This window comes from Mizuhopecten yessoensis, unplaced genomic scaffold, assembly GCF_002113885.1.
Source record: "Mizuhopecten yessoensis strain PY_sf001 unplaced genomic scaffold, ASM211388v2 scaffold10975, whole genome shotgun sequence".
In the NCBI taxonomy this organism is placed as follows: Eukaryota; Metazoa; Mollusca; class Bivalvia; order Pectinida; family Pectinidae; genus Mizuhopecten; species Mizuhopecten yessoensis.
The window spans coordinates 214836-233402 of record NW_018408815.1 but is presented as its reverse complement, the minus strand read 5'-3'; the positions used below and the strand labels follow the sequence as shown (position 1 = coordinate 233402).

Sequence of the window (18567 nt, the reverse complement as noted above, 5' to 3'; positions counted from 1 at the left end):
TATCGCTCACCTGAATACGTTTAAAATAATTGGTACAAAGAAGGTGCTGTAAAAACATATGAAATTTCAGAAAGATCCAACCAGTACTTGAGATATAGCGAGAACAAACTTCAAACAGAGCCCCACCCCTATGCAACCTAGGGGGGGTCATACCCACCAATTATACAAAATTGAGTCCCCTTGGTCCATTGATGCTACAGACTAAATAAGTATAAAATCCCATAATCCCGATGGTCGAAGTAGGGTTTCAAAGGTTTTACCTCTATTTCTCCAATTGAGCCCCGCCCTTCTGCCCCCTGGGAGACCACACCCACTGCTTATACAAAATTGTTTCCCCTTCACCCGAGGCTGCTTCATACCAAATTTGGACAAAATCCTGTCATTCCTACAGAAGAAGAAGGATTTTTAAGAATTTGCTATGTTTCCCCTTCTGCCCACAGGGGGGCCACACTCGCTGTTTATACGAAATTGAGTCCCTTTTGCCTAAGGATGTTCCAGACTAAATTAGGAAAATATCCCTTAAACCCTATGGTAGAAGTGGGATTATAAAGATTTTACATATATTTCCCCTATTGGGCCCCGCCCTTCAGGTCCCAGAGGGGCCACAACCACCGTTTATACAAAATTGGTTCCCCTTTACCAAGGATGCTCCACACCAAATATGGACCAATTCCTAAGAAGGATTTTAAAGAATAATCTGCTATGTTTCCCCTATTGGGACCCGCCTCTCAGGCCCCTGGGGGGGGGGCCAGACCCACGGTTTATACAAAATTGGTTCCCCTTTACCTAAGGATGCTTCAGACCAAATATGGACAATATCCCCTTATTCCTACAGAAGGAGAAGGATTTCGAAAAATTTGCTATGTTTTCCCTATTGGGCCCCACCCCTCAGCCCCCAGGGGGGCCAGGCCCACTGTTTATACAAAATTGGTTCCCCTTTACCAAAGGATGCTCCACACCAAATATGGACCAAATCCTTTCATTCCTACAGAAGAAGAAGGATTTTAAAGAATAATTTGCTATGTTTCCCCTATTTGGCCCGGCCTCTCAGGCCCCTGGGACCCACACCCACGGTTTATACAAAATTGGTTCCCCTTCACCCAAGGATGCCTCAGACCAAATATGGCACAAATCCTTTCATTCCTACAGAAGAAGAAGGATGTTAAAGAATTTGCTATATTTACCCTATTGCGCCCCGCCCCTCACATAACATTGTAACTATATAAAGGCAAGTTGACAATGTTAGTTTTATTTTAAATTTTGTGAAAATTTTGCATGTTTTTCCAATTAAAAGTATCACTACGCTTACTTCATGTCTACCAATATGACATATTTAGTATCACAATAACAGTAATTTTATTCACTATACACTTTCATAATTCATTTCCAAATTAACATTCGCCTGTGACATTTATCGGTCATTTTGTTAGGATACCCCCGTCACTCAACCTGGTGTTATGCAAGGAGGTCTACTACAGTTATCAGTAACAATTATGAATAATCATTTATGCAGTTATTTATCATTTTTATGTATCTACATATGGCAAAAGAATAAAGGAAATCAAAGTGGGGGCCAAATGTTGACCCCACCTTTATTCAAAATCTCCAAAACATTTTTATCGATGATGATAACTTAATTCTTTCAAGTGTAAGAGACAAAGTTATTGCTTTTCAAATCATAATGGTTGACATGCATTTTGTCCAATGTGCGGAGGCATTCTTCTGTTACTAGTTCATGTACACATCAAATTACTGCAGTATCTAGATCCCTCCAAACTGAAGTGACATGTATGACATTATGAGAACATTCGGCTAATTTATACTACAAACGAAATACAAGAGGGAGCCAGACATCAAAGCTACCAATAAAGTCAATATGGATGACTCACGAGGGACTTTTAAAAGTACACCAAATCGAACAGGTGGGGTGTTTTATGTAACCACCAAAGTCAGTGACCTACTAAACATCACCAGATTGACCACTATTTAGACACCACAGACAATGATATTGCTGCTTTCAATGCTGGAGGATGCTGGATTTGATGCCGGGCGGGAATAAGAACAGCACCTTACTGGTCTCTGCCAACAAATAAAGAATCCCATGTTTTCCACCACACAACCTTTGGTGATCTAAATAGGCTGATTATACTTCATGAAGTCCATTTAAATGACCCAGTGCATCAATTCTACACAGATTTCACCACAGTGTAATTTGTGACTAAATATCATAATGGCCTAGGTTAAGAGTATAAAACACTCGAGGGTATCACATGAAATTCAGGTTGTCGTGAGAAATTAACCAAATCTAGCTAGTGACAAATAAATAATGGAAGAAAATGAAAGGCCAGAACAGACATAACTAGAACACTGACAGGTCAGTAAGGGCCCCGTCTTGTGGCAATATATCCCCCATAATCATCAAGAAGCAATCTGCCCATATAGCTGAACTTGACGTTTGACATTTGGACTTCAAAAAGAATCGCAAGGAAGCAAAATATACATTTTACATGTACTATGATGTGAGTCTTGTTTCCTTCCACCTCCATATTGCTGGGCTAACAGAAATGTAAATACTCCATCAAGAGCCAGGGTCAAAGTCAGAGATCCACTGGACCCAAATGACCTTAACCATTACCCAGTGACCCTGATCTTTGGTCAGTTGACTTATTATTTAATTCCGACCAACTTTGCTTCTTAATATCATAACAAAATGTTCATCAGTGAAAAATACAAAACTTGACCTTGACCCTTTGGACCCTGTAACCTGTACCTAAGGTCTGTTGACTCTGTGTTAAGTTCTGAACAACATTGCTTCATAATGTCATAAAAAAAAATGTTCATCAGGAAAAAGGTACAAAATTTAACCTTCACCTTTGACCAAGTGACCTTGACCTTTGGTCAATTGACTCCTTGTTTAATTCTGAGCAACATTGCTTCAAAGTGTCATAGCGAAATGTTCACCAGTGAAAAGATACAAAATTTAACCTTGACCTTTGACCCAATGACCTTGACCTTTGGTCAGTTGACTCCTTGTTTAATTCTGATCAACTTTGCTTCATCATGTCATAACAAAATGTTCATCAGTGAAAAGATGTAAAAATTAACCTTGACCTTTGAATGAAATGACCTTGACCTTTGACCTTGACTTTTTACCTCAATGTGTATTTTTGTGAACTGAACATCTTGACCAAGTTTCATGTACATCGGTCAATAAATATCAAAGTTATTAGCCGGGAACAAAATTTGTGGACAGACAGACAGACAGACAGAGTGATTACTATAGGGCACCCGTATCTCCGATACGGGGCCCTAATTAAAATGGTTTTTACTACAGCCTTCACCATCCGGCAGTAAGTGCCAGGCTGCTTTCATGGCTAAAAGGAGATGGATACTACCAATATATGGCAGGGATATTTTAAAAGCTAACCTGGGAAGTTAAGTAAGTTTACACCTAATGGAGGGTGTGATAATATAGCAGTCACAGCCACAGATTTCTTTGATATTCCATTAGAAACTCATTAATTGCAATTTCAGGTAGGGAACCAGAGGCTGAAGGACGGAGACAAGGAGAGAATGAAGGACGGAGACGAGGAGAGGCTGAGGAACGGTAATTATGGTCCATGTTACTGGAACACCAGTCTGTGATCAGCAAAAACAGAAAAGGGAACTTTAAAAGTAAAATGACCAGTAGAAACAGGAAAGGAAACTGGTTACAGATGTTTAGACAATAATCAGCCACTTATATCAGAATTAATTAAGGAAATCATTTTCAATCTCAAGTAATTATAACCAATAACAGAATATGTATGGCTTGTGTATATCAAGTACAAGTCACATAGAATTTATTTGTGTAGAATTTAACCAGAAACTCAACACCATGCATCAATAAATCATAAAAACAGAGATGCCAGGATGATGAAATGCATGTTAGTTACCAGTGCTAAACCTATAATTTGCAGTACCCTGCTACGAAGAGTTTAGTAACTTGGCACTGCTACAGAAAGTTTTGTTACTTAAGGGGCCTTCTGTTAGTTTTTCTACACAGACTCTTCTGCTGAGTTTTGTAACTCAAGCCCTGTTGTTAAAGAGTGTTATCATTCTGGCTATGTTGCTTTGGGTTTTGTTAGTAAGGCCCTGCTTCTAGGGATGTTGTTACTAGGGTCAAGTGATGCAAGGGGATTGTTACTATGGCCCTGCTTCTAGGGATGTTGTAACTAGGGTCAAGTGATGCCAGGGGATTGTTACCATGACCCTGTTTCTAGGGATGATGTCACTAGGGTCAAGTGATGCAATGGGATTGTTACCATGTCCCTGTTTCTAGGGGTGTTGCTATTAGGGTCAAGTGATGAAAGGGGATTGTTACCATGGCCCTGTTTCTAGGGGTTTTGTTACTAGGGTAAAGTGATGCAAGGGGATTGTTACCATGGCCCTGTTTCTAGGGGTGTTGCTTCTAGGGTCAAGTGATGCAAGGGAATTGTTACCATGGCCCTACTTCTATGGGTTTTATTATAGGGTCCCATTGCTAAGGGCTTTGATTGAAGTTTCATCTTAATTCTGTCGTCAGATAATTATCTTTGTTGCCTTCCAAGTGTTCACATGATAAATATAAATAAATTGTATTTTGGATGTATATATTTCTCATATAATTCTTGATGTTCACATGACAGATCAAAGGTCTGATCACCTGTATTACTTTATAAATAACAATAGAAACAATTCAGGATTCTGACACTGTCTTTAACTGAAGATATGACAGAGAATATATGACAGAGAGCCAGTTCTGTATGAAAACAGGTACTGTGACATTTACCTTCTGAAGTGATGACGGCTCTGTCAACCCCTCCATCCTCTTCTTTGATGTACTTGAGGAAATCCCCAACTGTATTGGAGACCGGCTTGAGCGTAAATTCACAGGTCTCTTTTCGAGACGGTAAAGGCACAGTAAATACAGGTAATCCATCACGGTATATCACATTCGCTTCTGAAACAGAAAATATGCAATCAAATACAAAGACTGATCAAATATAATTTCATTCTTTACCACGACTTTTGCCAATGTTTTGTTGATGCTCTTTTCAAGGTAAATTCAATTTTAAAGCTTGGACAAGTCATGAGTTATGAAGTTTAGTTGTTTTGTGAAGCAGTGCATAGTGCTGTCAATGTGTTTTACTTTACAAACAGCCTACTGAGCATTTCTCACTTAATCCTGTACCAGATAAGCATGGTACAACATGGTTTTGCTGTGTTATTTTCATGTTTAGGTGTGAAAATGTAATTTTACTAAATGTTCAATTTTCTGTTCACACATTATATTACACCAAGTCTCCATAGTATTACTTAGAAGTGTTTGATGATTCACTTTAGTATGTACACTTCTATACAGATACAATCTGATTAAAATCATCTGTTTCATGGCTCTGCCTGAACATCTGAATGTGCCACGGTCAGGGTCACGTTCAAGTGACCTTTGGATGAACCAATTAGAGGAGCGCTGGCAAAAGTTTGCCAGCGAATCGAAATATTATGGTTGATAGATAAATAGCAAGGGGTATCGAACAGATTAGTTTTCCAAAACAAATATGGCGGCGGGAACTGACGTTTCCACGACACCAAGGAAAACGTACCCATTGGGTAATAATTGCGTAGGCAACACCGCCATACAGTCTTTCTTCTCTAATAAAGCTTCGAATATCTTTTTCTGTTCGGGTTTCAGACGATCAATCTCAAATAACTTCAGAACTTTCGCATCGTTCTCATCATTGTCCGCCATATTTGTTACAACTCCAAGTGCCCTTTTGAAAGAGGGTTTCTGATTGGTCAAAATTTAATGAGTATTTATAAATATGAAGGTCAACTGAACGTGACCCTGACCGCGGCACACTCAGATGTTCAGGTGTAATACGAAGTTAACGAAGCCATGTAACATATGATTTTAATCAGATTGCTACAGATACTACTGTACAAATAAATGGTAAATATAGTTAAACATGAAGTAACCAGATCAAAATAGACCAATTGGTTTAGAATATACAAATAGGATCTCAAACAACTTTGGTATTCACAGAGCAATCGAAGGTTTTCAAAAACAACTTCTAGTCCTTAGTTAGTCTTTATAAGTCATTCTAAAACTCTTGAAGGGATTTTGCCCATAAAATATACCCTATACCCTCAGAATTTAAGCCAAGTTTCTGAACTTAATGAGAAAAAATTCTCAATTCAAAACAAAAAATTGATTGAAGAATGAGCAGTAAAATAAAAGAAGAGATGAGATATTTTTTATTATTTTGTTTTTTATTCAATTTTTCCCAGTGTTCCCATTCATTGTATGGGATTTCCTTGTTTAAACAGACCCTGGATCCGAAATAAAAATGTCTTCTGACATGACAAATAAACAAAGAAATATTTCCTGAAATAACTTCTACTGAAAACATATGTAATCTATGTGTAATGCTTCAGTTCTTCTGTCACTGTGAAGTTTATAAAAATCAAACTAGACGTACAAAGATTAAACTCCCACGCCCATTCTTTCAAGGACATATCAAATTTTCTGAATGTGATAAACAGCTATGAAATAATCTGCACTGAATACAAATAAGACATCCTGTTAAATATTATGCACAAACCTAAGTACAGTACAGACAGGTAGAACTTGTTAAGAAAGGCAGTGAAACTGAGGACACTGCTAGTTACAAATGTGCATTTTATTATACATATCAACACAGGGACAATGCTTATCTGCGGGGGTCAAGATTACCTAGCAGTCCCCATGGTACACTCTTCAACCTTTGTCACATTGAATAATAATTTGTCTTTTTGTCAACGAAAAGGGATTAGTTAGATTATCTGTTGAAGGAAGAATCATAATGCTAAGGTTAAATTTACCTTACAATTTAAATAAAAGAACAGGCACTTGTGGTACGTTATAGACCTGTAACAGCTTTGGAGAGATAATATCTAAAACAAATTCAGCTGACAGCTCATTGTGGAGTGTGACTGATTTCTAACAAAGTCTTCAATACGTTTCCTTGCAATCAAAAGAAATGTTTCACTGAAACTTAGTATCAATGATAATGTCTTTTAGCATGTTTAGAAGAATTTCTACAGACACGTTTTAGATTTGAGATCCATAAGTCAATATTGTAGGCTGGCAGTAGGGACCGACTTATTGGCCACGCGTGACAGAAAGTGACCTTCTATAATTCAACAGTGATTTATAAAAACATCATGGTGGCTCCAATAAACAGCATGCAGGCATTGCCTTGATTTTAACAAATAACATTAAACTGGAGGGAAATACCTGCATGCATGTGTCTGGGCATGTTTGCTCCCTGGCATCAGCCAGACCTCGTTGGTTCAGGGATACATGCCAGGTCTGCTTACTGACACTGGTACAAATTTACCCCAAATCATATAACATGTCTTTATCAATCTGTATTCCCTTATACAAGAGCAAACAACATTTTGATAAAAGAAAAGCTGCCTTAAATATATCCAAGCATACTTGTCAATCCTTTTGTAATTTACTAAGTACTTTTAATGTATCCAAGTAAAATTGGTTCACAATTTCGCATAATGATCAAAATTTGATGCAACTTCACTATTCACACTATCCTGACTGACTAACCTATGTAATCATGTAAAGAATATAGTATCTTATATCACATTTCAATGAACTTATCAAGTTATGACTGGGCAATCAAACAGACTGAACATACGAAAGGCAGATTCAATGGGTCTACAATTCTCACTTAGTTTTACAAAAAGATAACTTTGACATGCCAATGATATAAAAGACCAGGACATATTTTGAAAACCTTCAAACCAACGATCATTATTTAATTCTGCTGATCTAAAACCACTATTGAACATCAATCAAGGGAGATAATCACCTACTTTCCACCATATAGCCGAGAATACCATTAACTTCATGATTCTTCACAATTCCATACCCTTTCAGATCATTATCTCCGACACAAAACACTATTGGTATTTCATTATGATATCTGAACACAACCACATGAACATGCACCTCTGCCACTTCACTCTTTATATATATTCTCACTCTCAGAACCAGACAGTCTTTAACCCCAACGTCAATCAGATTTGGAATCAAACCTCTAACTGAACAAAAAGAACACTCTTGACCTGTCCAGATCCTTTCAGGATCACAACACAGTAGTTGTTACATCATGATACCAAGGAACAGGAAACATCCCCTTCCGGATCATTTTACAGTTCCCCTCACAGAAATAGGACCAGTCATCAATCAGGGGGGAATTACTAGTCACATATCAATCACACTGAAATGTTAACCCATAGTTATCACATCCTTCCATACAATTTACTGATTGTCAATCAGTCCAGCACTGATTGTCCTCCTGACAATTGCAAGCTGGTCAATATTGGCAGTGTACATTCTGGAGAAGCTAGAATCTAGAGATTTCTGAGAGTTAAACAGGGCCAGGGTGGTAGGGTGTGAGGCGGGACAGGAGAACAAAACCACGAAGGAGGACAATCACACGCTCAGTGGTCCCCCAGTGTTTTAATGAGTTTATGTTGCTAACAAGCCAGTCTGTCTAAGTAAGCTTCATCAACCTGTCCTTATTTGATTCTCTAATCCTCAGCCGTTCATGATCAAACAAACATTTTCCCAATTAAGCCTCCGTTGCCCAAAGTCAGGTTCTCGTGATCAGGGATGGTCTTCATTCTTTAGTCTTCAGAAACCAATATTTCATGATAAACACTGGCTTTGAAAGTTAATGCCACATTTCAGCTTTAGGACAAAATGCTCGAGGATTATATGAAAATTCAAAAAGAAAAAAACACACCAGAAAAATAAGATAAAGACGGAGAAGATATTTTTACAAACAACAAAAATTTCAAAAAGAAAGGAATTCCTTCCAGCACCATATTAACAACACTGAACATCAGTATTGCATGCAAAGAAGCTGATATATATTCAGGTAGCACCAACATATATACCGGTGAGGCAGGGGAGCCTATGATACTATCTACATTTTAATCACGAGATGAAAGGTATTTCTAAATCATTTCCACTCCATTAAGATATGAACACTTATGAAATTCACCTTAAATTCATATCATACACATTATACCTTATGGGATCTTGTATCTGGTCTTCTGTGTACAGTCACTGAACACATCTAGTAAGAATCCTAAGTCATCTCAAATTTGTTCTATTTTTATCATGTCGTTTGACTTTTTTCTCTGAATGTGTTCCTTTATACTCCTATCAAACCTATATTCGGTGTTACCTAAACCATTAAACCAATAACGGTAGTGTAAACACCAAGTGATCCAATGTGTGACAGGCTACAACTGGTTGTAGTGTAATTCCTCTCTCAACGGTAAAATCAACATTGAAGAAAAAATACAAAATGAAGAGAACATTTTCCATTTAACATTTTCTAAAAATGAGCTTCTGTCTGTATCTGCTCTTTCCTTTGACAGTGTATCCCTAGGTATCTCGAGTAGGCCCACAGTCTGAGTATTGTCACTAAGAGAGTTGTCATGCAACAATATCCAAGTTATGACATTTCAGTGTTTAGGTAGCCACGGAGTAGCCAGCCATACCAGCTGTGGACATCACCATCATAATGACCCCAGCTGCTGTAAGGGTGTAAAACCCCAATCAATCATAAAAATTATTCTAAAATGCTCTGTAGTACAGGAGTTTAATATATAATCAAACAGGCTCAAACTAGGTAGCTCAACGTATAATCGAATTGGCTCTAACAGTGTAGCTCACTGTATAATCGAATTGGCTCTAACAGTGTAGCTCACTGTATAATCAAATTGGCTCTAACAGTGTAGCTCACTGTATAATCAAATAGGCTCTAAAATTGTAGCTCACTATAAAATCAAATAAGCTCTAACAGTGTAGCTCACTATATGATCAAATCGGCACTCTCACTAGATATGTAGAACAACAGCTGAACAAACTTCTTGTTTGAATCTTCAAGTGACCTTTGTACAGGTATTAAGCTTTGTAGAATTTAGTTTTTACTGACACTCAAGTCTAAATCAAATATTTTCATAAACTTTGAGATAGGGGCTTCAGTTCAAGGTATAATAATGCTTGTATAATAGGAAACTATCTACTGCAGCAGACTTTTATAGTTTGAAATCATACTTGTGCATGTATGTAACACTCACAAGTAACATTTACTGGAATAGAAGTATACTGAGGCTTGGATATGACCTATACATCAATATCATGTGCTTTAGTTACAGACTTTGTGGAGCTTGGCTGCCAGAAATGAGCTTCTACCCCTAGCCTTCACCAGACATTTACCAATTCCTGTTTCACCCAATAAAACGATGGAGTCTCACAAACTTCTTCATCTGTTTTAGCACACGACCTAATTCACTTCCAACATGCATGTTTCACATCTTATAATCTGATCAGAGTTTAAGGAATGCAAAACAACGTAACATGTGTATAAAAGGAAGACACCTCTTGCCTGGTACGTCTATTTCGATAGCCGTAGTTTGATTACCTTCATTCGTGCATATGAGTTGTAAGGAGTTCACTTCACACAATTTTACGATAACACCATGTGACACTAGGGAATAATAACATTGCTTCCTATAGGAACGATCATGCAATATTTCACAATCATATTTGTAAAAAAAATATCTTTTCAGTTCCAATGGAGTTTGAAACAGCTGTGTTTATTGAACAGCATTGTGCGGTCATAAATAAAACCAATACTATCATATTACACAGACAGAATATTTTCAACATAAATCAACAAAAGCTATAATCTATGTTAAACAGTGAAGTGCATTCATATACAGTTAGATAGACATTCAACATGCCAATCAAAAGACAGAAAATGATAAATTATCTGCATGAGCAGCTGATCAATCATGGAACTTTTCAAAACCTACCTAATATCATATTTAAAGTACAAAGCTTCATTTGCCTCTTACATCTGTACTCTTCAATAAGAAAACATTTTAGATAGTTTATCTACAATGTGAACGACAGAAAAATATTCAACACATATTGAATCCATGTTTTTTGCTGTCTTTACCTTTTGTTTTAGTGTCCCTGTGACTGATCTATTTTGAGCATCAGCATTGAAATACATTGTTGAACAAATGTCTAACTTACTCATCTGTTCTAAGTGTCAATATTGTAGCACGTTGTAGAGGTGTCCACAAAATAATCTATTTTGAGTGGAAGCATTGTGTTACATGTGTCTCAGCGACTCTTTTTTGAGTGTATACATTGTAGCTTACATATAGTACATTGTTGTACATATGTTCAAGTAACCTTAATTTGTGTGAACACATTGTAATACAATTGTATACATGTGTCTCAGCGGCCCATATTTTGAGTGTAAAATGTGTAGCACATTGTTGTATATGTGTCCTAGTGACTCTATTTTGAGTGTATACATTGTAATACATTGTTGTTCATATGTCCCAGTGACTCTATTTTGCGTGTAAGCATTGTTGTGTATGACTCTATTTTGAGTGTAAGCATTGTTGTATATGACTCTATTTTGAGTGTATGCATTGTTGTGTATGACTCTATTTTGAGTGTAAGCATTATTGTGTATGACTCTATTTTGAGTATAAGTATTGTTGTATATGACTCTATTTTGAGTGTAAGCATTGTTGTGTATCCCTCTATTTTGAGTGTAAGCATTATTGTGTATGACTCTATTTTGAGTGTATGCATTGTTGTGTATGACTCTATTTTGAGTGTAAACATTGTTTTGTATGACTCTGTTTTGAGTGTAAGCATTGTTGTATATGACTCTATTTTGAGTGTAAGCATTGTTGTGTATCACTCTATTTTGAGTGTAAGCATTGTTGTGTATGACTCTATTTTGAGTGTAAGCATTGTTTTGTATGACTCTGTTTTGAATGTAAACATTGTTATGTATGACTCTATTTTGAGTGTAAGCATTGTTTTGTATGACTCTGTTTTGAATGTAAACATTGTTATGTATGACTCTGTTTTTAATGTAAGCATTGTTGTGTATGACTCTATTTTGAGTGTAAGCATTGTTGTGTATGACTCTATTTTGAGTGTAAGCATTGTTGTATATGACTCTATTTTGAGTGTAAGCATTGTTGTGTATGACTCTATTTTGAGTGTAAGCATTGTTGTGTATGACTCTATTTTGAGTGTAAGCATTGTTGTGTATGACTCTATTTTGAGTGTAAGCATTGTTGTGTATGACTCTATTTTGAGTGTAAGCATTGTTGTGTATGACTCTATTTTGAGTGTAAGCATTGTTGTGTATGACTCTATTTTGAGTGTAAGCATTGTTGTGTATGACTCTATTTTGAGTGTAAGCATTGTTGTGTATGACTCTATTTTGAGTGTAAGCATTGTTGTGTATGACTCTATTTTGAGTGTAAGCATTGTTTTGTATGACTCTGTTTTGAATGTAAACATTGTTGTATATGACTCTATTTTGAGTGTAAGCATTGTTGTATATGACTCTATTTTGAGTGTAAGCATTGTTGTGTATGACTCTATTTTGAGTGTAAGCATTGTTGTGTATGACTCTATTTTGAGTGTAAGCATTGTTGTGTATGACTCTATTTTGAGTGTAAGCATTGTTGTGTATGACTCTATTTTGAGTGTAAGCATTGTTGTGTATGACTCTATTTTGAGTGTAAGCATTGTTGTGTATGACTCTATTTTGAGTGTAAGCATTGTTGTGTATGACTCTATTTTGAGTGTAAGCATTGTTGTGTATGACTCTATTTTGAGTGTAAGCATTGTTGTGTATGACTCTATTTTGAGTGTAAGCATTGTTGTGTATGACTCTATTTTGAGTGTAAGCATTGTTGTGTATGACTCTATTTTGAGTGTAAGCATTGTTGTGTATGACTCTATTTTGAGTGTAAGCATTGTTTTGTATGACTCTGTTTTGAATGTAAACATTGTTGTGTATGACTCTGTTTTTAATGTAAGCTTTGTTATGTATGACTCTATTTTGAGTGTAAGCATTGTTATATGTTTGTACCTTGATGGTGTCATATAAATAGTAAAAGAAAACATGTTGCGGAAATCTTAAGTAGAAAATTCAATATTGAAACTTCACGAAAACAAATTTTGAAGCAACACTAGGATAAATTCGGAATTCAGTTTAAATCTCAGACCTCCAAATCTTTTGGAAGGACTCCTCAAGCATAATGATGCATTGATGCATTAATTCAGCTAGCTAAGTTGTTTATGCCCAAGAAAAAATAGATCCAAGAACACGAATTCCACATAAATATCTAAAGAAAGGTTAAGGCATCTATTTTTGTTGTAATCCTCCAAAATTGAAGTTACCATCTTGAATCTAAAGGGTGTTCACTATATATTATATACAGATAGATTCAGACAGCAATATACACACTCTGTGTTAATGATTGGGTTACCCCGAGATGACAGCTAAGCATAGCTCACACATTTCATCTACCATATGGTGTTAGTTTTGGCACTAATACCACTGTGATTACTACCTCAGATAAGCTGCACTATAATCACCTCTGGCTGTGGGTGTGATATAATGATGATGATGAACAGACATAAATACTGGGATGCTCTCGATCCAGTTTCCACAATGATGGCTAGAGTTTTAACTGGACATAAATCTGGACATCTTTACTGTGACTCTACACAAGTGGTTAACTAATGGTAGCTTCCCTATCAGACCTTCCCCTAAACCATGCATAATAAGGATGTGTTAGCTGTTTATAGGGTTTCCTGGGTAAGGAGAAGGTCAGGCGAATTGTCACTCCCAGTATATATAGAGGATCTGACACGAGTGTTCATGTAATATTGAATTTATTGAACGAGTTTATTAATTTCATATGAAATTAATAAACGAGTTTAATAAATTCAATATTACATGAACACAAGTGTTAGATTCTATTTATTATATAATTAGAGAAACACTCTTTTTTTTGACACGACTCCTCTACATGTATATAAACTGTACAGATGGCTGACGAAAGGATGCATTACATGCATTTTGTTTGGAGCTCGCTGCGCCATAAAAAATAGTTTCAGAAACTTCTTCTCGAGAACCTTTTCGCTGAACAAACAATCATTTAGGTTTTCTTCATCAACCAATGTTTTAATAATTATCAAAACAGCATCAAAAATCATTTTTTATACGTAAACCATTCAACGAATTGGCGTTTACGAAAATAGCAATGACGTCACATATTTGGCATAACAGCGTGTGCACTGTCAAGGTAAAGGTCATGAAGAGGGTTGTTGGTGAATGTGAACCTCGATGTTTCTGCCTGTCACTGAGCTAAAAAATATACTGTGGAATCGAATCCGCCATGAAACTGGAACACTTATGAAGTTGACCGGCTACACGTGTTCGCCATTGATTGTGTGTATGTCGGAGAAGTTCAAGTGGAATTTGAACATGCAGGTGTTGAATTTGTGTGAAGCTAACACTCATGTTTATATAAGATATTGTACTTATTAAACTTGTTTGTTAATTTTATTCTCCCAGTGCCCCTGCCTCTGCTATCAATGTAAACAGTAATTCGGTCAGCCATTTTGTTTACAAACGTAGACGTTATGTTGCGTAGGAATATGACCTGTTTCCCACGGTGACAAGACTCATTTGCATGTTTATTGTACGTGTGCTATATCGTTTTTATTGAACGGCAATACTGCACGGAAATAGCCTGTATTATATAATAAAAAGGTATACGTACCGCTTCCAGACAATAACACAGATGAGCTATGGAAACTACATGGACACAGTAGGGCTGGGATCTGTAAATACACAAAGCATGAAATATTTAGGTACATTATCAAATCAAATATATGCACAGATATACATGTGTCAGTCATATACACACAGGAAAAGGGTGTCTTTGGCAAAGTAATGATTTCCATCTCGGGTAGTTATCAGAAAGTCTTGCTGCCTAATGCAGACTTCCTTTGGGAATAGGTAACATGCTATCCTTGGAAGTGTATGTTATAAACTGGCTATTTTAACTACTTTTCCTAGAATGAACCTGTCATGATATGCAAACTACAACAAAATGTACACGAGACATGTAATGCAGTAATGGTCCATTTTATAAGCCAATAGCAGATTCAGACTCTAGTACAGCTGGAAACTCTACCAGTCTGTGCCTTAAAAAAGGACTTACCTAATTTTACTGCAAATGTTCTTACATTTAAAACTCTTTGATCTGGAACCCCCTGTACTACTTCCAATTACCAATCAAACAAAACGATTTTAGAATTGTTGTGGTCATTTTCGCTGTGTACCAACACTGGTAATGACATTCACCTTTATTTTGTTTAAAGACATTCATCTATGATAGATTAATGATGGCATGCAAATTTAGTTTAATGACATTAAATTATATATAGTTAAATTACATTCCACTATATATGGTTTGTTGACATTCCCTATACAATGTATACTTCTTATTGACATTCACCTATAAGATTTAATGACATTCTCCTTTATATGGTTTAATGACATTCACCTATACAATTTAATGACATTCTCCTTTATATGGTTTAATGACATTCACCTATACAATTTAATGACATTCTCCTTTATATGGTTTAATGACATTCACCTATACAATTTAATGACATTCTCCTTTATATGGTTTAATGACATTCACCTATAAGATTTAATGACATTTTCCTTTATATGGTTTAATGACATTCATCTATAAGATTTAATGGCATTCTCCTTTGTATGGTTTAATGACATTTTCCTTTCAATGGTTTAATGACATTCACCTAAGAGATTTAATGACATTCTCCTTTATATGGTTTAATGACATTCTCCTTTATATGGTTTAATGACATTTTCTTTATGGTGTACCTACATTCCACTATACAAACTGTACATGGTTTTACACCTTTTAAACCCACATGTTTTCACCTGTATGACAAAACATTGATTTCTTCATTCCTTTGCTGATGCTGAGAGACGTAATACTAAACCATGCTCCTAATATCCACATGGACGACCAAGCTGAATAAAGAATAACAAGAAAAACTTTTTTTATTTGTCTTGGTATGCGAGGTGTTAATGGCAATTGATATGACCACAAGTGCACTTACATGCTGCCTGTTATCAGCTCAACAAATACACTGATCTTGTTACCAAGGTCCTTATCACAAATCCTGACATTTTCATCAAAGATATTGACATTCTTTGATCCTAGAGTTATGTAGGTCTAGGAGTAGTTATTTTTGCAAACAGTAGTAGTTAATGCAAACATCTTTAAATTCTTTTTAAAATGTGAAATATATGGATTTCCAAACATGCCTTAATGTAAGGATTGGCTCAAATTTTCAAGAATATTTTTATTACACAAAAAAGCCATTCTATGGCTTTAAAGATTTGCGTAATTTGTGAAATCTTGAGCAGTGTGTAAAAGCCTTGGAATATATTTTTTTCTGTATTATAGAAGTTACAAGAAACCTGCCACTTAACTTGCTGTTGATCTCCTTCATGGCAGTGACCAGAGTTAGATGTATCTATACAAGGAGTCTTAAGTATCCTAATAAATAGATTTGTGGCATTTGAGATTTCTATGGGTCAGACAAAAGATTGGTCCTTGTTAAGACCCAATATAAAAATAAATTTCATTAAGTTATTACTTAAACAAATCTGAATTTATAAATTATAATTGAAAATAGAAAGATGTAGACCAGAAAACAATCCTAGTTTACATCAAATGCGGGCCAACTCTCCTCACTTCTAAAAGCCGTTTCATTCATAGGCAAGACTGATGTACAAAGTTAGGATTATCAGAGAACAGTGTGGCAGCCATATTGCCAGTGTCTGATATCATGCTATCTTTCAGTACGTTGTTATTATTGCAAAAGAAAGTCTGATCTGGCTTTTTGCTTCAAGGATCCCTGTCCCACTGCCAAAAATGGAAATAAGTATTGGAAACTGGTTTTTTCTGACAATACTAAAACTTTGATAAATCATTTCCCTAAAGAAAAACATACCTTGCGAGATTTTTATGAGAAGTATTTAAGATGAAATAAACAAAGTGTTATCAACAACAGTGTTTGGAGCATAAAAATTCAGCAGGGCTAGATTTAGATTCGAACCCTGGACTTCAGATTGTTATAGTATCATTCCAAGCGATTGAGCTACCTGGTCAAGGAAAGTGTCTGGGCCAAACTGTGCTACAGTTATAGTTACATCCAAGTGGAAGTTAAGGGGAAGTTACTCTAAAGGGAAGAAGCCACAGTACAGTGTGACAGGGACCCTAAAGAACATTCAGAAGTGCTCTTTATTCTCAATTCCATTAAATTAAAGAAATTCATTGCCTAAAGTTCCTTGGGATATTTTTATGTGGCAATTAGCATGTTCACATAGAACAAGTTGAATGAAGTATCTATGAAAACAAATTGAATAGCCACAGTAATTAGTAGAACTGTCTCTAATTCAAGCAATGGTCTCAGATCTGTTTACAGTGAAAATCCTATATGTGTGCACCAAAGCCTGATGTGAAGTTACCACTGGCCCAGATAAAGAATAGCCTTCTCTATGCGATAGTCCAGGGAATCCTAGGCAAAGGCAATAACATGGAGCAATAAAACTAAAAATCATATTAATTTTCATGAAAAATTCAAACTCTCCATTATGATTTCTACAACAGCGCCTAGTGCAGACTGTCAGTTAGCACTGCAGACTGACAGACATGCCATTATCTGCTGGAGCAGGCAGGCGATCCAAATACAACATTACTCTCGGTAGAAAGATACACTTACACATAGAATAGATATCTGGTGATGTATGAACTATGAAGTACTGTATATTTACCTACTCTATACTTGACTGTCAATTGCAATAATATAGTTAAAGGCAGTAGCTTTTATCTTCAGTTATAAGATAACCACAAAAACCTTGAACAGCCCCCATACTAATATAATGGCTTGTATTGGCAGTAATTTCATTTCTATGTTTACAGTACTTGTTTTACATATCACAATTTAGTTTTATTTGAAAATGTGAAGTTCATAGCCTTAGAATAAACTTTAAATACAATTACATGAAACTCAGATATTGGCAAAGGAAAAATTGAACATGTAATCAATTGAGATCGATGGGGGCCTCATACTAAGGGCAACAACTCTATTAATATCAATGGCAACAACATGCTGGCAACACATTTTGTATGCTATTTGGTAAGGTGTGTATGAACTTTCTTTAGAATTGATGCCATGTTTTAGGAGTAGTTTTCGAAAAATTATCTCGGCTTATTACCACATGGGCCATAACTCTAGTGGATATATGCTTAAACAACACACAAGTTCTAATTTACATGCAAATGTTTAATGTTATGTGCAATCGAAATAGAGATAGCATGTACTGTAGGATTAGTCTAGCAAAATAGGAAGTATGTGTAAAATTCTCCATTCAATCAAATCCCACACATATGAAGTTGGCTTAATATTTGAAATCCAGATAGAATTACATTTTAAATTGCATTACAAACACATCTGTGGTAACAAATAGTTCTAAATACATCATGTTTCCAATGTCCAAATTGGAGGGGTGTAATAGT

General features: G+C 35.9%; 1 protein-coding gene across 1 annotated transcript in view; it reads right to left on the bottom strand.

The window, feature by feature from the left end:
- The window catches only part of LOC110464245 (calcium uniporter protein, mitochondrial-like), a 98087-nt gene that overhangs the window by 44893 nt on the left and 34627 nt on the right, over positions 1-18567 (bottom strand). Inside the window, exons 2-3 of the mRNA XM_021519354.1 lie at positions 14719-14779; positions 4811-4981 (exon numbers count right to left, since the gene is read on the bottom strand). Coding sequence (XP_021375029.1) covers positions 4811-4981; positions 14719-14779 — 232 coding nt within the window. The remainder of the gene's footprint in view (positions 1-4810; positions 4982-14718; positions 14780-18567) is intronic.